The sequence below is a fragment of the Plutella xylostella genome, chromosome 29 (assembly GCF_932276165.1).
Source record: "Plutella xylostella chromosome 29, ilPluXylo3.1, whole genome shotgun sequence".
Classification (NCBI taxonomy): Eukaryota; Metazoa; Arthropoda; class Insecta; order Lepidoptera; family Plutellidae; genus Plutella; species Plutella xylostella.
Window position 1 is genome coordinate 887,752 of NC_064009.1, and position 23,268 is coordinate 911,019.

The following is a 23,268-nucleotide window of genomic DNA, read 5'->3' on the forward strand; positions in this document are numbered from 1 at the left end:
GTACCACGTCAGTAACAGAAATTACAAGGAATAATTGTTGCCCTAACCTAACTTTTAAATTGTATATAAACTTTTTCCGTGTTGGCACTTGTTTCTGTAGTTAAGTTCGTTGTTGGATTCTATTCCTTCTATGCCATTAGAATACGCTACGTCACCGATTTTTTTTTTAGAAAGAGTAGGTACCTACTACAATAATAATATAATGCTAGCGAGTAGCGACATCATACGTGACAAAACTATAAATAAACTATGCGAGTTACAAAAATAAAAAAGTAACTTTAAACGGTTTTAGAACGTTCAAATTTCCAAGTTAATTTTGCTCTGGATATTGTACTTAACTATTACCTAAGTATTAGGTAAACCCGATGTATTTTTAAGAAAACGTATTTTAGATTTAAGTATACATTATAATCAAATCACCAATTGGTACTTGGTAAACTATTATGGGTACCTAACAAAACGTTTTTATTTTGCACATATTTTAACTGGCTTTTCTGTACCTCCTGTAGGATTTCTGGTAGAAAATGCTATTAGCATTAAGCACTCCCTTAGCACATTGATATCTTATTTAATATTTGTGCAACAAATAGTTGGAGAAATAATAATGTAATAAATCAAAGAAGTGAAGTACTTTTCAGCTTTGTATCCTTATTTTATTGGAGGGATAAACAGAACTGTCCTGTTGGCATTTTAAACAATCCAATTATATTATTAACGCTTATCACAACTTTTTGGAATTTAAGTTAAGTAATAAACTTATTTTAACAAAACAAAATAACGATGACATTGATAGATTAACATTGATCACTTTAATAACATTAGCCCAGTATACCTACCGACCCGAATAACCGAAGCTATTATAAAATACAAATTAAAGATTATCGATTGTGTTTAGTCCTTACTAAATTGTAAGAAGACCAAATTATGAATAATTTCTACACATAACTATTACCCGAAGGTGCAGTGTGAGAGGTACCTAGCTCGTCAGGGAGCCACCCACTTTTCCCTGTATCATCATCATCATCATCATCATCATCACGACCCATTACGTCCCCACTGCTGGGGCACGGGTCTCCCAATGAAGGAAGGGTTTAGGCCTCCCTTTATAGTATTCTTATTTCCCTGTATATATAATTTATAAATGTTAACTCCTCACCACCCTTAAATAATTAAAAACAAAACAAATCTGGACGAATTACCTACTTCTTTATTTGGTGGAATTTCACCAAACGCTAAACGTATTTAGTAGCCTGTCAAACGTCTGTCAGTTAGTACAAAATGTATTTAATATTTGATTTAAATACAATTTTAAATACGTTTAGCGTTTGGTAAAAGTGACCCTTACACAAAATAATATTGTGGCGGAGGAAGATTACACTATTCAAATTTGGAATTTTCGCAAAATAGTATGTTTCACATTTAGGATATAACACTCCACCATAACTATTCTTTGTATAGAAATTCACACAAGTGCGTCTTCTTCATCTGCATTACCGACGCTGTTTCTCCATCCATTTATGACAATCCGTTTGGTGCGATACGTACGATACCGATAAGTAGAAGCTTACCTTTAGAAGGTAAGCATCTATCCAGCTATCCAGACTGAATGAGTTACTAAAGGTATTTTGCTCTAAAAAGGCTGTGACTACGCATTTCTTGTGTTTAGGTTATTAATGATGGAAGGAACCACTCAACAGGTGTGTATTGTATCGAGGTTATTTAAATGTAAAGCCGGTGATTGAGAAGCCCCGGTTTTTGGAGTAAATTGGTGTTGGTTTGTTCATTGGAGGCGTCATTGAAGCGGAAAACTGTGGATTAGGCATAATTTATTGTCTTCATAATATTTCAGGTTAATTAGTAAAATTTTCTACATCAACCCGATATTATTATTATATTAGATTTATTAGCACTTCAGGGGTTTTTTATTTAAACAAACAATAAATTAAAATACTAAACCCTAAAACTAATTAAACATATAAATATAATACTATTATAAAACTGCCTATCTTAAAAATAATAAATATTTTATTATTATTATAAATTCTTTATTGCACATAAAAAATACTGTACAAAGGCGAACTTAATGCTAGTAGCATTCTCTACGATAGATAGGCATTATGTGTAGTTTCAGGTAAATTTAGAATTAGCCTACGGCCCTATTATATATATTTAGATATTAATATATCTATCTATAGAAATACTACGATATGATACATTATTTTAATGGCAGGAAATAGGTACTTATTGCATATAAGCAAGTGTCTTTTAGTGATGGCTACAATGAAATACTGTATACCTGTAATGTATTATAATTATTATAACATTTAACTGATTTAAAAGCCAAGGATTCCAATTATAATTTAGGATTTTATGTATTTCTCTTTAAAAACTTGAAAAGCAGGAGATTTGTCAAAATGTCCTCATAATCTTTTATAATCTCCACCGGAAAAAACGGAAACTGTTTTTTTTAAGTAACAGTAAAATTATTTTTCTGAATTCTATATTTTTTATACTTACCTGCTAATATAATCTGAAATAATCTCATAAGCCTTCTAAGATTCAAAATTCGTAGTCGTTTTAAAAATATCCTTAAAACTGAAAGCCTTTTTGTAAGTACAACGTTCTTGAATGCATATCTCGATTCAAATAGTTCATTAAAACTCTTTTTTTTTAAATATGTCCGTCTTTTCCACAGTTACCTTGCTTATCAAAGCTTTGTCCCTATTACCCTTGTCCCTAGACCAGACTCCCAAGAGTGGTATTCCGTCATTCTAATTCTGTATGATACTAGTGTTATACTGGTGATTGTTTTATTATGCAAAACTGAAAGAAGCTAAGCACTAAACTACTAACTCGAAAAGGGGTGACTCTGGGGAGGAACAACCTTTGTTCTACGACTTTTGGCAATTCGTTAAAAAATGTACCTATCACGCGACCAGCAAAGCTTATTTTTCTATGGTAATTTTATACAACTTTTTATAATAATATAAAACTTTTGCCAAACCTGTATAATCAAACTAGCATCAAATACCTATATAGGTATATAAATTATACGTAAGTAATATATAATAGTATTTACCTTAACACCATTCACCAGGATTTTCTGTGATTTAATGCTTACCGGTAGGTAATGTATTACCAAATCCTGGAATTATTTTGGCTTTACGTGTTAACTTGCTTGTAAATTTTAGTTAGGGATTGTGTTCAAATACAAGGTTGACATATATATTTAGTCTAGACTTTTATCTTTTTTAATCTTTGGTTGGGAATCTATATAAACAAAAAATATATAAATAAAACATAATTATGCATAGAAGACGAAAAACTTTTCACAGCGTGTTTGTTTGGTAGGATATAGAGTACCTTGGGTATCAATAGAACTATAATAGACTTCGGTTTATCCGAAGAGTAGTAGGAAATTATCGTCCGACCAAACTAAACACGCCAAACTTTACATACAGGGTGTTAAATTACCACTTTGCCAAATTACAGTTGAGACGAAAATCCGACGGGCCACTTTTACTATACATCTGCAATTTAAAACTTTGCAATTTTGCTCATCCTATTAAAAGTTGCACAATTTTGCCTTCGCTTTACGTACTCATATAAAATTTATGAAAGCATACGTTGACTTGGCTGTCATACACATTACATTAAAACTCTAAGCGGCGCTGCTGGCGGTACTTTGATACGGTTACATAAAGTTTAGTTATGCATTAGAATTTACATCCGTATTACATTTTTTATACATAGAAAATTGCAATATACCATTGCGTTTCATTGATATTTAGGTGAGTTTGTCACTTTGTGAAATTAACCTATTAAATATCAATGCTTGTAGTCTTAACTATGATCTATTATAGTATAGTCTTATCTGACTGCCTCATTCCCTAATAGTATACACTCACGAGCAATGAAAACGTTCCAGTGACATAGCACCAAATTGCTCCGGAAAAAAATCTATATTTTCAAATTCAAATTAATAAATGTTTGATAAAATTCATGCAATTTGGTGTCGCCATTTTGTGAATGGGAATTTTGATTGCTTGTAAGTGTAGGTATTTAATCAAATGGTGAGGTATGTCACACTTACGATTTCCACCAATCAGAATTCTGGGAATTTAAATGCTTTTCACCTGAGTCAGATACCACAACAGGCCCTCTGTAAGTAATTACTAATTACTATCGAGTAGGTAATTCAGTACTGACTTAAAACCCCATGGGGTTTACTATCACGCAAAGCTCCGTCGTGTCGTGTCAAAAATAATTACAAATAATGACAATTACTGTTCGTTCACTTTCGGAATTTGTAATTAAAATTAATGCGAGTACCTACCTGTCGTTTGAAATTATAATTGTAATTATTTATTAGAAAGAGAGGGCTTATCTATGGGTTAGTGGTTACCTTGTATTGTCGTTTTAATTTGCTAAAGTGCCAACATAATACCTTTATACTCAGTGTAGAGGTAAAGAGGAACTGGTCACCCATTTTCAGCTTACCACTCATACCATTTTTAAAACAACCTGTATATCCTATCCTAACTAATATTATAAAATGCGAAAGTAACTGTGTATGTCTGTCTGTCTGTTACTCTTTCACGCCAAAACTACTGAACGGATTTGAATAACATTTGGTATACATAAGGTCTAGACCCTGAGAAAGAACATAGGCTACTTTTTATCCTGGATTTCCCACGGGAAAACTTTTTAAGGCGAAGCGAAGCTCGCGGGAACAGCTAGTAGGTTATATACAGTTAATGCGTGACTTGGGGAGACTCAATTAATTACGAATTTACGCATGTCACAACTTCAATAAAATTCAAGTCATACTTTAAATAAATATAAACGGTGATGAATACATAACAACGGCCTTAAATTTCATTACATTCATGCCATAAAGTGAAAGTGAAGTAGGTACAGTGCTCCAAAATTGATAATGCGCATAAAAATCTTTGACAGATCGGTTGTTTTCGATTATGTGACACATGATAATGACTCCTATTTCATTCGAACAAGGTGCAAAATGCAAGTGTTTTTTAAGGCTTTTACGATTTAATGATTCGGGTGTGAAGATCTGCATGTGCATTATTAATTTTGGACAAGTGTACCTTAGAACACGAGTAGTATCAAAGTGCTGGTCATTTTTTTCAAACAAATTCAGATTTTATTGAAGTGTTGTTTACATCTTCATCTTTGTTTCTATTTAAGTTTTTGAAATTCAATACAGACTTTGTTAATAATATAATTAATACGCTTTGTTCGATGCTGTATAAATACAATACAATGTATACTTCCGGCTTATCGCTCTGACTTGTACTAATTATCGTATCACATTTCAATTAAAATACAAACTTGAAAATGTTATCTTCTTACCCTCAAATTCAGAGAACGTAGGTATTGTTAATTTACAAAAAGGTTAAAATTCACTTTGAGTATTAGACACAAGGCACTCGTCAGAATAACGACATAGGTACACTTGCAGATCTTCACACCCGAATCATTAAATCGTAAGAGCCGTAACAAAAATACTTGCATTTTCCACCTTGTTCGAAAGAAATAGGAGTCAATATCATGTGTCACATAATCGAAAACAACCGATCTGTCAAAGATTTCTATGCGCATTATCAATTTTGGAGCACTGTACTTAATTGTATAAAATACAGCGATCGATACGTCACTCAGGCGGCTGCTTTCATGAAAATAATGTCGCAATATGATCTTTTTCAGTGACGTTCAGTAACAAAAATAGAATAGAATATACTACACAATGTGATCAAAATAAAAACAAGGCGGAAAGAAAGAAAGCCGAATCGGAAAACTACAGGCTGATAATAAAACACATCGGCACGATTACTGAATAGTATCGCATATAATATATAATACCCGAGCGACCAAATTGATAGACCTGACGAGATTTGATGACGGGCACAGTGGACAGTGGAATAAACGAGAAGTGAAAAAATCGACACACTGCGATAGTCTTAGTTAATTTAATACAGTCTGTAACGGTGTTGCTAGGCACATTGGCTGATCTTTAAAACGAGAACCATTTGTCATTTATCTCCTTATATCCATGATAGGTACCTAGACATAACAGTAATGCAGTAGTATAGTACCTATCGTGGTATAAAGCTAGCGGCATACCATAGTCTATGGAATGACAACAGCAAAGGCCCAGGTATTAAAAGTTTCCTACAGACCTAAAGTTCCAGGCAATTTCATATTTAAAACAAAATTACTTAGTACATGAAAAATTAAACCTTCACATTGCATTAAGCTTATATTTCCAACGTGATAAAAATCTTCTCTCTTTTCCTAGCCGGTCAGTTAGATCGGTCCCCACGACGATCAAGACAACGTTTGAGCGACGGTACCGTCTAATATTCTAACTGATTGATTTGATGATCATGCCCTGCGCTATAAGTCCAGTACGTGCCATTATACTCTATGAAAAGTAACCCCCTTTTTTCTTATTTGTTTTTCCACAGCTGGGCAAACGCCAAAAGTTTTTTCATCCTCTTTAGTTTAACAAATATATACACACACATCTCCTTTAAGCATTGTCCGTAGTGACAATAATCCCACCTCACCCTATTTATTACAATAAGATTGACCCTTACGCGTTTAGTATTCCAGGCTCATATATTTTCTTGATATAAAATTTCGCGTAAATTGATCCTTGCGTAGGATCGGTTATAAAAGTGATTTTTCTAGTTTCGACCTGAAATATTACCTACTGATATACTTACAGATACTTACCATATGCTTATCATTTGATTTTGATATATTCAAAAAGCAAAAAAAGGGGCTCATGATTTTACTAACTATTATAAATTAAAAAACCAAAGAAGAGTTTCTTAAAAGTTCATAATTAAGTACTAAGTACTTACTGTTAATTGAATGAAAATGTATATAAATATAAATTAATATAAATGAACATTTTCTAATTAGTAGTGAAATTCCTCGGTTTTAGAAGAGTCGTACAAATTCACGTAAATACATCGGTCCATACAAGGCTTTAGTAAACAGTATATAACTTCTCGTTTATACCATACCGAAAGATAGAAAGAAAAACATTTATTCAAACAACAGAATGTAGAAATATACAAGAGAACATTCACCAGAAATATTTCAGAAGGTAATATGTTTTTTATTCTAATAATAATACCTTTTACCGTCAATTTATTTCTTTTTCTTGTGCAAGCTCCTGTGTAAGAAGCTTTTTTGTTTCGGTTAAAGCTTTCATTCAGGAAAAGTTTGAGTTGAAATTACAGTTTGAACGTTGAGATCAAACGGGGCATCACGAAAATGCACAGACGCTTGTTACAGAAGAGACTTCATTGGCATATCAATTAAAAGTTCGCCTTTACAGTTGATATAACTCTGATTGCCTTCAAAAATACACAGCGCAAATATTTATATTTTTTTGTTCTCGTATTTTTTTTCTGTATTTTGGTTTTCAGAGACACGTAGGGGAATACAAAGTTTAAGTAGGTATATGTAGGTATTAATTATATTTGTTCAAGGTATCAGTAATCAGTAAGAGGTTTAAAATGAGCAGTTTAATGCGGTATTTGACCGTTTTAAATGGTTCAATCGCAAACAATAAAAGCTCCTCCAAAAGGAAAAATAAATCATTAAAACAATAATTACAATTACGTTTTAGTCGGTAACATTTTGATGCACTGTTAAATGAACTACAATATTGCAGACGTCATTAAAATAGTCTAACGTTTAGAAAGGAGTAATTTGATGCTATTGGTCACTGGAACATTTTAAACGAAAGCTAAAGCTCTAAACATTCTGTTTTACGTGAGTCTCTCCTTTTAGTTGCACGGTATTAGCAAGCCATGGCAATCAGAAGTCATCCAATTTACCGCCCAACAAGATTTGTCCAATCAGCCTGAGCCTTTCGTCACTTATCCACAAAATTGCACTTATACAGGGTATCCTAGGCATTCTAAACAACTTTTATTCGAAGACGACGGCGAATGACTAGGTGTGTTACTATCTAATGTGCAGTTTAAGCCGGGACACCCTGTATTGTAGGTACATTAGAGTAGGTCAGGGGCGAGCGTGACCACTCACTAGCACACATTGTCAGATGTGTCAAATTATTTGATTGTCTAATTCAGAATGTAGGCCGGTATTAGAGGAGAACCGGGAAAAAAGGTGTTTTTGGCCTTTGCACTGTCGGTTATAGAGGTATACATGAATATGCCCACTTTCACAAATCAGTGTATGAAAAAAGCTGCTTTATTGAGTACTATAGTGCTTTATAGAACTTGCCGTCATCACCTTACTAATTGATAACAGTAAAAAACTCAAATTTCGAATACTTAGGGCCTGTTTCACAAAGTCTGGTAAGTGGTTACCTGTGGGACAAAATTGTAATAACAGAGGTGGGTCAAAAAAATAATAACAGAGAGTGACAGCATGTCTTTTATCTGGCAGGTAGCCACTAACCAGACATTGTGAAACTGGGCCTTAGTATCTAATCAAATGTGCCACTTATAGCGATCACGGTCTATCGCAGTACTTACAGATACTCCGCCAGCAATCGTATACATTCTTGAGCCCCCCCTCCGGCCGTTCTCTCAGCAATTAGTCTGAAATATCAGACGAGACGAAGTTGCGATTCTGCGCCTGAAAGCCTTCTAGAATGCTAAGAGCAAACAGCTGCAAGTTTTAGGTAACTTACTAATGTTTCACAAAGACTATTATGACTTGTAGAGAGTTGGATGCTGAATTTATAGGGTACAGGCTGTTCAATACTGCAGGTCAGGTTAGATAGGGAAAGTGTGACACGATTTAACCATAATATTCGACCAGTGAGGTTAAAGTTACCGAATACAATCAATATTATTCAACTGTTTGAAAACATAGTTAAGTACATGCATATAATGCTCAGACTGTAATCCCTGAAGAGCTAGTCAGAGATGACTCACAAGCGGGACAATTTTCGCAAAAGGTATTACCTACTTATATTCAAATTTATACTCACATGATAATTGATAGACGATCGACGATTTAGGTATGATTTCAATGCACTTGGGACATACGTCTAAAATCAACATGAACAGATTTCTTTCATCTACATACTGGTTGTAGAAAAACCATTAGAATGATTCCGCAGGGAGTACACATTATCTCTTTCGCTGACTGTACCTATTAATGACTGGCATCTTATTAATGAACAATAGATGAAGAACCCATGCTTGATACAATTACCAACGTTCCTCAGGTAATGGAGAGGCTCTGAGTTCGCAAATATTGTACTGATTGGATCATTCACTTGTAGAATGTAGTGGGTGTAGTCAGATTTGGAGACGATATAATTCGATTATTTATTTAATACTAGCTGTTCCCGCGCGCTTCGCTTCGCCTTAAAAAGTTTTCCCGCGAATTCCGGGATAAAAAGTAGCCTATGTTCTTTCCCAGGGTCTAGACCGTATGTATACTAAATTTTATTCAAATCCGTTCAGTAGTTTTGGCGTGAAAGAGTGACAGACAGACACAGTTACTTCCGCATTTATAATATTAGTTAGGATTAGGATTGAAGTAAAAAATACATTTTCTGTCAGTCAATTCGCAGGAGGTACAGACAGTGAAATGTATGCCACGGTAGATTACACGCCTATAGATATAGTGGATATATAGGTAGATAATGGAGAGTACGGTTCGGTACATTATAAGCCTATACAGATACAGGGGTAAAAGTGATGCTCCCGATAATTTGTGATAATTTGTCACTTTGTTTCCGCAATATATAAGGTTGCCTGTAAGAGATCGCTCTCAGCGATAAGGCCGCCTATTGTACATTAGTTCAGTCTATAAGTATGTTTTTTTGTATGTCTGATTTATGTGGTGTTAAATAAAGCAATATTCTATTCTATTCTAAGAAACTTTTAGTTATTTGAGTTTATAGCGACACAAGATTCGTAGATGACCGATAATTTATTCAAGGAGCTGTGTGACATTGCATTTATTAATAGAATGCTTCTATCTATGGATGATCTATCTTTGGCTTACGAATGAAGCCGTATGTTTGTAATACCATCGCAGACGATCAACGTCTTTGATGAGGAATCTCATTACGGCCTTAAACTATACAGACAGACTTTGGATACCGACCTATTCGTGATAAAAACTGCTTCCAGTAAAAAGTCATGTAAGAAACAAAGTTTGTATATTTGAAGAAGCATTTATCAAAACTTGTAGAACAACTTAAGTTGTTCTGAATTATTCCCTGATTCTCCTCTTTTGCCTTTACTATTGCCTTTTTAACACCCTGTATAGCATTTTAAGTTTTTTCACGTGTATTTCAAAAAGTACAAAATGGCAAACGAAAGCCATTAACCTGTCACAACCCGGAAATCGGTCACAATAAAAAAACTACTTTTTTTTTCACTAAAAGGTAAAGGTTTTCTTTTTTATGATTTTTTGGTTACTTTTACTAAGTAAGGACTAAGGCCGAGTTTTTTGATCCGTGGTCAACTTTAACCATTAGTCAAGTCACTTGTCAAACATGACAGCTGCATACGATTTTTGTTGGTTTTTAACTAATGGTAGACATTTTTGACCAATAGTTGAGTTAACTAGGGATCAAAAAACTGGCCCTAAGTCGATTCAGGTCATCAGTCGATTAAGCAGGGTCTAATGAGTTAATATGCGAACATATATTAGACAAGCTGATTACTGATTAAATACCTACCTACCTTTAATCATCACCTTTAAACATTTTGTAATGATTACAAGTGACATTTAAATATCCATTTTTTCAAAATTAACATTGAGATAAAAGCTAAACGACTCTAAGAGGCAAAATTTCACCCAAAATGAGGATTAGTCCATTTAAAGACTATTTAAACTTTAAAGCCTCGAGTGGGCACGGGCAGGGCTAGGCAGTCAGCATCTAACGCCTTCTGAATGAACAATCTATGCACCACCATGACAAAAATCCCATATAAGTCCTGTTCTTTTATTATTAAAAAGAATTATAATCGCCGTAGGCCATACACATAAAGATACCCCTTCGTTTTTCGTAAGAAAGCTGGAAACTTATTAGCGCTTACTTTTCCATACTTTGGCGAACCAGCGCTGATAAGCTTGGGAAAATTATCAGCTATCTTTTTGTATACGGCATTAAATAATAGTTTATCCCCGTATAATAATACTTCAGAGAGGGCACTTCAATCTGAATTATAGCTTTAGCTAATAAACATAAGTAGAAGAGGTTTATTTTAGAAAATAGTTTCCAAAGTGCCATTTCGCTAGTCCCAGTCCACATAGCTGTACTCGGTCACCGCACTTTGTCCTTTTTGTCCACCAATTTTGTGAGTCCTTATTGAATTTACCAGCAAAATGAGCAACGACAGGGTGTTAGCAAGTTACAAGCTGTAATAACGGGAAAGTAGTTTCAGGCCACTTTACACTGAGGGAAAACACATGCGCTTTATTTTGGCACGTCCCTAAGGAAATTGTTTATGGTTTGTTGCTCTTTTTTGGTGGTGTCTTCATTACGGTGGTTCGTGTTTTTGTTTTATAAAATAAGTTTTTATTAATTATTTGACTGAAACTATTCATAAAGTGACATACCTACCTAATCACTTAATTATTTTGTGTTGGGTACATACTGGTAAAAATGCATTTGGCATTAATTTCACCCGATTGCAGATCTATTGGTTCGTTGGATACCGAAATACAGCCACCCATGGTCATTATCACTTCGAAACTTTGTTTCACTAGAGTGTCTTACTGGCCTTTCAGCTAAGTCTAGAAACTTCTATACACATTTTCTCCATCACGATGATTCCTTTGTCCCCTTTTGACCAAAAAAATCTTGTACCATTTACTAAATCCAAAATCTAACCACCCCCTTTCTTCCCCAGCCATGAATCTAACCCTGCAACTGACCCTGGTGGCTCTGGCGGCATGCCTGGTGGCCGTTGAAGGAGCCCCAGACGGCCGTCTGCCCCGGACCAAGCAGCAGCGTCCCACGCGCGGGTTTAAAAACGTCGAGATGATGACCGCGCGCGGTTTTGGCAAGCGCGACCGCCCCGCCGCGCGGCCTGAGCGTGAGTTTGTAGCTTTATTTAGAAAAAATAGGAAATTTTAGTTTTAGTGCATCATTCATGAAGTGAAGTAGTTATTATTATGCTGACGTAAATTAAACATCATAATAATATTATGTACGCGGTGCACCTTAGATGAAAATATACCTAAATTTGTTTAAGTTAATATGGATGTAAAAATACTACACATTAAAATAGTTTTATTTTTATTGATATGCTAAATAAATGAAAATAGTTTAGGATCAGAGGTTCTTCTGTCAAAAGTTACATAAGTTTATTTCGTTTGCTAGAGGCGTCCCTTACACATCTGTAGTATCTTCAATCGTTCGGTATAATTATGTCCAGTTAATATAATAATAATTATCATATTTTCCTTGTAATTTTCATCAACTTTATTAAGACTTCTTTCCTCTCCTGGGTCTTTTCGTAAAAATAATACATTTCCTTGATGACTTGCAGATATTCACAAACGTAACTGGAGGAAAAGTATAATAATATATAGAATTAATGTCTACTCGTACAAATTAATATTGAAATGTAAAACATAGGACACGCTAGGACGAACAACAAAACTACTTAATTTGTTAGACTTCGTTTTCATTTGATATCCAAAGTTAGGGTTGCCAAAAAGCTAGAAGTCTGTGAACAATTTCTCTTAGCAAGTATAATAAATAATTCTATCTCAATAACGAGCTCTTTCAGACCATCGGTACATCGGTAGTAAAGTTATACGACTGCCAAAAACTATATTTTGGCGCGGCCATTTTATTTCTTCAAAGGGTGGGACAATTTATTTCAATAGGTCATTCTACAGCTTTAGTGAGGCGAGAGGTTTACGGGGAAAATATGCTAAGCCTTCTTTCAGGATCCCTTATCAAACTTGACATTCTTCAAGAACGAAGGTCGCCGCACCTCATTTTGACATCATCATCGGAAAGTTGGATGGAGCGTAAATTTTATTACTGTACCTATTTTTTTTACGAGTACGGTCAGAAAAAGAGATATGAAATACATGTATTGTGTACGAGCAAAATATTTGTATTTAAAAAAAATATGAAGCTTATTGTTTTTATTGTTTGTATAAAATTCTTTCATCTACATACAGTGCCACAAACTTATCTGTTCCGGTGAGAGCTCACGTAAATGTCTAATATTTCTTCATTCTTTAAGATGTTAAGTGTTCCCGTAATGGTAATTTACTCTTGCAGTTTTAATAAACCCATCTAATCTATATCAATATATAATTTATTAGTAAATAATGAGATATGGACCAATTTAGTTAACTGTCACCGGAACAGATAAGTTTGTCGCACTATACATAGTTTATCTTAAGCCGCGTACACACCGGGCCAACGAACGCCCAACGAACGCCAACGGTTATCCCAACGATGGATATTAACATACATAATACAGGGCAGATTGCAGAAACGAAGGCCAACGAAAAACGTTCGTTGGCGTTCGTTGGCCCGGTGTGTACGCGGCTTTAGGTACTCGTATGACTGTCAGGATCAATCTGTGTACGGTTTTTTTTTTAAATCTTATATCATCTTTCTTATACAGCATAGATAATAATAATGAAGCAGGATCAGAATGCTGAAGATAAAACCTTGTCAAAACCCATGAACAGCAGTGGATAATAAAACCACTGAGGAAAAAAAACTACATACATTAAAACTGTGAGCTGACAACAATAACATGCAATGTTATTTTATTATTCTACCCAAATGTTTATTTACACAAAGAGCGTGTTATTACATCTCACCTATTAGTTTAAGCTGAGTGAGATGCATTCAAATTATGCCCCGGTCTGCATCTCCCGGGAGAATATACCAGTCTAATTTGTGACACCTCTGACACACTCGCATCACCTACTCTATTTCGTAGTTTCCAAACATCATGGTACGTAGTACAGTCAGCAAAAGAGCTAAGTATACGCTGAGGGCAGCGTAAATATTTTAATATTTTGTGTCGGTATGCATTGATTAAATATTCTTCAACTTGTATATCTGTGAATTTTAGGATCAAAGTGTAGACTCCGATAGAACTACTAGAATTTCAATAAATAGACAAGAAATGAAAACAATAACAATCCATGGGTAAATAAATATGGCATGTTGTATACCTTATTATATCTTATATTATAACCCGTGGGTGATACGTGGAGCACTGTAGCCCGAGAAGCCATAGGTATTTGGCCGGGAAGCCATTTTATTCCGGGATAGCATAAACTAAATACATATTGGTGTATTCCTTGTACAGAATACTGTAAGAATAAATAATTTACTCTCGAGTCTAATCCACCTTTCGCCAGCGCACGCAACGGACGCATCGCATTCGGTATTCTTTGTAGGTATAGAAATTCCCACTCAGTTCAGTTTTAATGTATTTATTAAACATAAAAAACACAGTACAATTATTAATGACCCACAAAACCAATTTACTGGTTTGTCTGTGGATTCAGACTTCACTCTTGATAAACGAATTAATATTCTATTTTAAGAAAGTTAGTGCTTAACAATAAATTTAACTTGATACTTGTTTAAACATCAGACAATAGGTATAGCGCGTCCACATCATCAACACAATCCGTTTGCTCCAATACGTACGATACCAATAGGTAGACTCTTTCCTTTAATTCAAAACTCTTGGTCAAAGGCGACGTAGAATACACCAGCGAAGAGAAACCGCGGTCTGGCCGCGCCACCCCGCGCTTCAAAAGCCCCTCAGTTGGGGTCGCCAGGGACTTCGGGAAACGAGACTCAGAAGACGAAGGTATACAGAAAGACTGCCGAAGCCCCCTGACTGAATCAGAAATGGGTTGTGAAGATTAGGTATACAGCGAGACTGCTGGAACCCTCTGACTGGATCAGAAATGGGTTGTGAAGTTGTGAAGCTTTTGTTGTGAGTGGAAATGGTTCTTCGTGAAGGAATACTGGGTTTAAATTGTGGTTGTTGACCCTCTGGTTGGATCAGAAAGGGTAAAAGACCTAAGCTAATGTGTTTTTCTGTGTTTTGGGAAGAGGAACAAAGTACGCTAAGACTAAGATGTGGTAGGACCGCTGAACGAATCAGTATGGGCCGAAGATATATGTATGAGTGTTTTAGTTTATAAGACCCGTATACTTATTTGAGAGACTAATATAAGTACTATAACAATATAATTTTTTTCTGTGTTTGATAATTTATATTACTCATACCTACGATATAGTTTAAATTGCATACACGATAGGGTCGCAACGGGATACTATGGTATGAGTGGCTAATATTGGGAAGAAATTTCAGATTCATTATTCAATATCAGACGCAATTTTAACGGCGAAATGGCTATCAAGACTTTGAAAATCATGACAAGAAACAAATGAATGGAAAATCAATTGTTTTTCTTTTCTCCGACTTAATTTGATTACGTCATCAATAACGAAAGCTAAGCGAAGAGAGAGGTAACCTAATAAAGCAAGAGTACTTGTGAACGTTCGAAATAGCTTTCCAAAACCTCAAAGAAAACGACAAGTGGACGAAACTAATAGAACACGGAGGAGGGCCTTTTTAAACAGGTTTGAAAGGTGTTGGCGACACTCAAGCCAAGTGGCTGGCTGGCCAGGAAAATATTCATTATTCTAGTGTTTTAAATAAATAATATATTGCTCAATTAATTAAAAAATAAGAATTCCACGTAGCATTGTTTGACACGGTTTTAAAACCTATGCAGGCATGTATAAACAAAAAATAATCGGGATTTACAATTAAAATTAGGATCTGAGGGCGACATGCACATCTAGATTTGATATGTTTGTGCAAGTGGCCCTTAGTGAGTATGGTTACCTACCCAAAGTTATAAGATAGTTTCTTTTAAATAGGTAGTAAGAATGTAGCATTATTCATAATTCATACCAAACGTAAACTGCTTAAACGAAAGACATTAGGTACAAACATATATTGTACAATACATATTAGAATTCCACTTTTCACTGTCATTACTCTCATATGAAGATTTACTGTATGTAAGTAGGCTCTCTTAGATACTGTAGCTAGGCTCGTTAACAGCCCAACTATAGTGATGCCCGTGACAGGTTGTTAGGGCGACGGAACAAAGCCTCCACGTTACAATGTGTCCGTGTAACGTCGTTGTAAGATTCAGGAATCATTTTTGCAGAGTCACAATGTTATGTTAACAGAGGTTATTAGCTAATGAATCTGTTGGGGGTGACTTAATTTACGTAAACTTTGTCATATTCCTGACTTATTATTCTTTAATTATTGTAATTTTAGTAACTATGAATATAATAACTTTAAAAAACTATTCCTACATTAGCCATGACAAAAGTTTACAGTAATTTACATGACAGAAGTTTATAGTAATTACATGACAATCATTTGGGTGAATTTCCCGCGGCCAAAAATTGCGTGGCATCAATGAAATCGGTACTAAAAAACCAAGTTATAATTTTCTAATATTTTTTTCCAGTTAAGTGAAATAGTTATCTATGTGTAGCACTAAATATTGTATTAATAGGATTAATGGATATTTTTAAATAAAATATTAAACCTCCTAATCTTTCATTGCCGTGTCTGTCCCCACGTAACCACGTTTTGTATTATTCTTCATTGATGAAAAAATATTGAGTATTGATAGTTAAACTTAGTTTCATTTGATACATTAATAGTTAAAGTATTGTCACGGAATACATTTATTGAAATATATAAAGAATATAACGAACGGTAAGTGAAAATTAATGTGTCCCAGAACTTCTGTTCATCGCCGTGTCCTAAACATGATCAAGGATATTGTTTTACCTATGAACTTGGGTGCCCCTCTGAGTGCGGTAATAGTTTCTTACAAGTGTCGCCTAACTGCTCGACGTGGCAGGAGGTTCATCGGTGCCCGCGTTTTTGCGCAATAGTGAAAATCAGTAAAATTTTTGGGGACTGGACAATTTTTCTTTCATTGCCGTGGATAGATATAACTTCTATAAAATTAAGTTTGTCTTCTAGAATAAGCATTCAAAAGAAAGCTTTTTGAAAATATTTACCTTATAAAGTGTTTATTTCTTCGAATAGTTAATACTTTTTTAGTTATTTATATTTAATGCCTTGGTTTTCATCGCCATGCTTTCATTTCCGTGGCTTCCGTAGCCAATATTTGCTATGGCAATGAAAAAAAAACCACGGCAATGAAAAAAATTTCATTGCCATATCTTGTTAAATAATTTGTATTCATTGCCGTGGTTAGGTTATTCATTTCCGTGGCCAGGTTATTCATTTCCGTGACTTATGTTTTCATCGCCGTGGTATGTATGATTAGGCAAAGTAACATATCTTTACAATCTTTTACCTGTAATACAGGTAATACCGATCACTGATATTACCTATAGGACTAGTCAAATTACCTCTTTTTGCAGTGCGTTAAAACGGGTGCGTATCGCGATGTATAAAAACGAAATATATAATTTTATATTAATAATAACAATCACAACATAATTATAATGAACGTTATGTATAAATAAGATCGGTGGTAGCTCAGTCGGGTAAGAGCCCGCTTTCCACGCCAATGATGCGGGTGCGAATTCCGGCACTGACATGTACCAATGTGTTCCTTTGAATTTAAATACAATGTATACCATCACTCTTACGGTGAAGGAAAACATCGTGAAGAATCCTGCATATCTACCTATAGATTTAGCACATCTAGATAATATGTGAACCCACCAACCCGCTGTGGACTAGCGTGGTGGGAAATAGTCCAAGCTTAGAAAGGCAGCTTAGACCTTGGGGATATGCACATTGCACAAAGGTCCCATTCGAGAGAGCCAGGTGCAGGTACTTACACCTCCCACAGATAGTAGAATAGAATATAATAGAACAAACATCTCTGCAGGAACTCAGCTGGATGCTAAGTGGCCTTAATGCTGTTTGCACCGTGTAGGCCTCCGTATGAACTTGGGCAAGACAAAAATCATGTAGAATGTTCACATAAAACCGGAGCCGGTGATCGTTCGTGAAACAACTATCAAAGTTGTGCAATAATATGACTACCTGAGGCAGACTATTCGGCTAGGCAGAAGCAACTTCGACAAGAAGGCTGAAAGGCGCATCCAACAGTCTTCAACCATTGCGCCCTGCCAGTTATGACATATGGTGCATATACGTGGACACTGATGGTGGGAATGGTCCACCGATTTAAAGTCACTCAGCGTGCTATGGAGAGAGCTATGCTTGGGGTTTCTCTAATGGATGGTATCAGAAAAGAGGTTATACGTCAGAGGACTAAGGTTACCATCATAGCTGTCAAAATATGCAAGCTTAGGCAGGTAGCCGGTAGTGGCTGGATTCGGAAGACCGAGGACCGAGTGTTGTGGCGCTCCTTGGGAGAGGCCTATGTCCAGCATTGGATGATTATAGGCTGATGATGATAACATGTACATTTCATATTATTATACCAATTAAAATATACTATGATTTAGCATAAAGTTCATAAAATATTCTATCATATCACATAATCTGTTAAATTACACAACATCATCAAAACCTCTAGCACCACAACCTAAAGATAGGTGCGATGACGAGAAAAGCGAGGAGGAGCGGTTAAGTGCACATGTTCATCAAAAGCGAAGCGGGGCTACATGGGGAGACGCTCTATGTTTAGGTTTTGGTGCAAGGAGTTTTGACTGCGTTATTATTATTGGCGCTATGTAGGGAGACGCTTAGCTGACCAACATGTGCACCAAACCGGTGCGGTTTGGTGCACATGTTGGTCAGAAAAATATAAAGATAGGTGCTATCTTTATATTTTGGGGCTAGGTGTTTTGCCGGTGTTGTGTAATTCAGCACAGATTATGTCATATTATAGTATATTTTAAGAATTTTACTAATTGGATATTATACCTTATGAAAATATAGATGTTATAGGTAAAGTTTATCATATGTTGTGAACGTTATAAGTGTGAAATGAAACATTTTGTTTTATACGTCGCAATACGGACCCCACAATGCTACTTAGAGAATTCCATACTATATTCTTATTTTTTTATACATACTGTCGTTCTTTCTTTCGTTCCAATATCTATCCAAATATTTCTGCCATACATACCTGTCTAAGTTTGCGTTTCCAACACAGTCTTTTTAAAAAATTGCAGTGGATTGATTCTTTCATTTGCATTGTATACAGTTCTTTCATTGCCGTGGAAGTTTGTTTCATTGCCGTGGGCCTTTGTTTCATTGCCGTGGACGCTTGTTTCATTGCCGTGAACGCATGTTTCATCGCCGTGGCACGAAATTTTTAACCATCTGTATCTCATTCAGTTTTTAACTTATCTGCTACCCATTTAGTAAGAACACTAACATTAACAAAAACTTTAATAAAAGCGTTTTTCTAATATAAAAAACCTTAAGATAAAAAAGTCCACGGAAATGAAGATTTTTTGGGACTTGTTGAAATCCACCCATTTACATGACACAGAGCACGGTCGCGTGCCCCGTCGGGAATTCAAACCCAAGACCTCGCTCATGGTGGGCCTCGACTTTGGCAAGAGAAGTCCCGCTGACGATGATGATGATGATGAAGGTAACAGCTTTGAGGTTAAGGAGCATTCAGGGTGGGCTTCAGCTTCTTTGTAGATTTAGTTTCCTGACTGATATTAACATTATTACAATACTTACATTATATTCAGCTTCTATGTAGATTTAGTTACAAGACTAATATTAACATTATTACAATACATTAATTATGTATGTGCTTTTTAATGCTTACCTTCAGCTGTATTTTTAATGAGATTCAATGATTGAAAGTGGACAATTTTGTGACCCTCAGTTACACTGGTATACTTCAATATAAAATATTGTTGTGCCATGTGTAATATACGAGAATAGTTTGATCGATAAATAAATAGTTGCTTTTTACACAGTATGTTGCAAAAGCGGTATAGTTAGCCGAACTTTTCGAAAATGGTAGGCTAAAAGTTCTTCAGAATGATCTCCTGAGCTGAAAGGGGGTGACCCATTTAGCACACCTTTTATAACATACTAGCTGTTCCCGCGCGCTTCGCTTCGCCTTAAAAAGTTTTCCCGTGGGAATTCCGGGATAAAAAGTAGCCTATGTTCTTTCCCAGGGTCTATGTATACCAAATTTCATTCAAATCCCTTCAGTAGTTTTTTACGTGAAAGAGTAACAGACAGACAGACAGACACAGTTACTTTCGCATTTATAATATTAGTTAGGATTGTTTATTACAGTTGTCACCGTTCTTAGTCGTATTTTTAGACTTTCCAGAAATAACATTAACATGGTCTTTTGTAAACTCCGTGGGCAGAATTTGTGCATTCTCTTTGTGAAAACACCTTTTCAGCTACTAACAACATAAGTCGGTTAGTAAGTAGGTGCTATTTAGTGCACCCTGGGTTAGACGGATAAATTTTCAACAAGGAAGAACGAAACTTTTATGAGCTCTCAAAGGGAAGAGCATAAACTACGGTTTTAATTAAATGCAGTGTTGCAAGACATGCAATTAACATCGTGCAGAAATCTCGGTACTCAAAACCTGAAAAAAAATAAGTCGAATTTATCTACTAGATGTAAAATTATGTCTGTGCTTCCTTTTGGATTCTAGAAATGAACTTAATATAACAAAAGCGTCAAGAAAACACCCACAATTACAAGTATAGTTAGGTCATATCACTCTAATTATTTTCGGCTTCAAACCATCTTCAATTAACTAAAATTTATAACTTCCGTACTCCCAGCAAAGGCATGCAATATCCACCCACAGCGTATTAAACATCCTCACCTCACTTACTTACTCAGGAAATTTGAAATTTCATCCCGATATTTCTCTCCAAGTACATCAGCTCCCGAGAACACTCATTATTATTACGTTACACAGACTACTTTTTAATGTAATAGCACCATAGAGGTTTGAGATATTAAAATTGTTCTAAAATCAAATTATGTTTGTGGCAGACTACGTAGAGTTAAAAGGAAAAAGGCAGACGTTCAACCCGGGAGCAAGAGTGCTTATAGCCAGAGGATTTGGCAAAAGAGACGATACTGAGCAAACCGACGAAGGTTTGTGATCATGGAATGGATTAACCAATGGAATGACCAAAAGCTTATTGACTTAAGCAAAAAGTATCTCCACAAAACCACAAGCAATGTGGAAGAGAATGCTATATTATGCGATCATGTGCAACAATGTTTAATCAAAGGGCTTAGCTTTACCGGGAAATTACATACTGAAACGCTTTTGTGCAAAAGTCCTGATAAACTGGAAAATACCTATTTGTTTTAATGCAAAATGACACGAAGAATATTTAATATGTTTGCTTGAATATTCAATAAGAGGTTTAAAAGTATTTATAAAACGAACAAAGTATGTGGCTCTCTTTTAGACGAAAATAGTATTTTGCAATATCCTGTAGGTACACACACAACTATTTCTAAACTCTGCATTATAAAGGAAGCTAGCAAAGTTGCCAACAGTTCTCGCTTGTTCTGAGATACTGAATGAAATCTTAAAGAGCGGGCTATCGCTAATGCTTGTATTTTATTTAACAAACTCCGCCATAACTCGACTTTATGGCGGGAAAATAATAACGTACAGAAAGATATATTTTACTGCTAAGCTGATTTAAAGTGTCCGTTAGACAAATGACTTTATTTTCATAATGTATATCATTATGAAAATATGTTATTGGTATACACAGATTGATAAACCTCAGCAGGTGTAATGCAAATTCATTTTGAATAATAAATGAACGAGGTGACTGGTATTGAATCAACATTTCATGGTTATAAACTAAAAAACTGCTTCGCTCGTTCTTCAAATAGAGTTCGCGATACACTTTCACCAAGTTCCAGGTTTCACAATTTCAGGTTACCTGTTGGACTTTAAAATCATGCTGAAACTCTCTGATATTATGTGTGAGACAGTGACAGCATGATTTGCACCGTCGTCTGTCCCGCTCTTGTAAATGGGGACATTTATATGACTTTGTCCGCCTTGCCTTTACTACTCACCTCACCTAATGATACTGCTATTATAACCGCTATGTCCAAGTTAATAGGTGTCGCTTATCTATGCTCAACAGTTGTTCGTTGTAAATGAAATAGCAACACAACAATTCTGCTTTTGTTGTGAGTATTAGTGAAGGTTTTGTGTACTGCAGGCTTAGTAGGTTTATGTGGAAGCTTATTACTAAATGTATTGTGTTTGGAAATTGACTAACAGTTACTAATAGTATAATTAGTAGTTAATTTACGTAAGTAATTCATAACAAACTGTTTTACATATGTAATCATAAGATTAATTAAGTAATATTAAGTAAATACTGTAAGAATTTTTTGTCATTTTTAAGGATCCAATTCATCGATTTTTTAATTTCAGTAACTTAACAATTTCAGATAACGCAATAATGCATATACTTAAGCAATAATACGTGCACTATAACCATTTGCGAAATTTATGTAATACCATCAAAGCAAAAGCTATTAGTGCCTTTCAAAGACTTGCTTTCAGAGTTTATTACCTGTGGTACTAAAAAATACTATCATAAAGAGCTATGAGTTGTTGCTTGTAGTTCATTGTGTGTGACACCTCAAATGACACTCACAATATGAATATGACAGTCGGTATAACATACCGAGTACGCCGTCGGAATCGCTTGTGATAGTGATATCCGGTTGTTACGATAATATTTTCACATAAGTATACTAGAAGATTCTGGAAAACGTATATCCGAGAATTTACCCTATACTAAGTAAAAAACAGACCGGAAGAACTGGCCGACGGAAGGATAAGGCTCACACTCCACCGATGCTGAGAATTCCGTTCGGTGAAGTATGGGCCTAAGCTTTAACGCCTTTCTAGTGTTTTAAAATTACTTATGAAAGATAGATAGAGTACTCTTTATTTGTACAATATGTATACACCAAGAAATAATTACCAATTTGACATGACAACTTAATTAGACTACAAAAGGCGGTCTTATCGCTTACAGCGATCTCTTCCAGACAACCTTAGTAATGATGTGTTTGTTTCCGGCAGTGTACGGGCTGGACAACTTCTGGGAGTCCCTGGAGACGAGCCCGGAGCGCGAAGTGGTGGACGCTGATGACAAGACCGTGGAGAGGTAACGTACACTCCATTCTATCATAAAGATAAAGATACATTTATTCGACACACTGACAGCAACAACAACAAAA

At 35.3% G+C, this 23,268-nt stretch overlaps 1 protein-coding gene across 2 annotated transcripts in view; it reads left to right on the plus strand.

Moving 5' to 3' along the window:
- LOC105391671 (allatotropins) overlaps positions 1 to 23,268 on the plus strand; it is a 38,811-nt gene that overhangs the window by 9,888 nt on the left and 5,655 nt on the right. Inside the window, exons 2-5 of one of the 2 annotated variants that reach the window (XM_038119121.2) lie at positions 11,892 to 12,077; positions 14,730 to 14,846; positions 21,028 to 21,132; positions 23,111 to 23,195. In XM_038119121.2, coding sequence (XP_037975049.2) covers positions 11,894 to 12,077; positions 14,730 to 14,846; positions 21,028 to 21,132; positions 23,111 to 23,195 — 491 coding nt within the window. In that variant the 5' untranslated portion in view covers positions 11,892 to 11,893. The remainder of the gene's footprint in view (positions 1 to 11,891; positions 12,078 to 14,729; positions 14,847 to 21,027; positions 21,133 to 23,110; positions 23,196 to 23,268) is intronic. The other variant, XM_038119124.2, reaches the window with a different exon arrangement.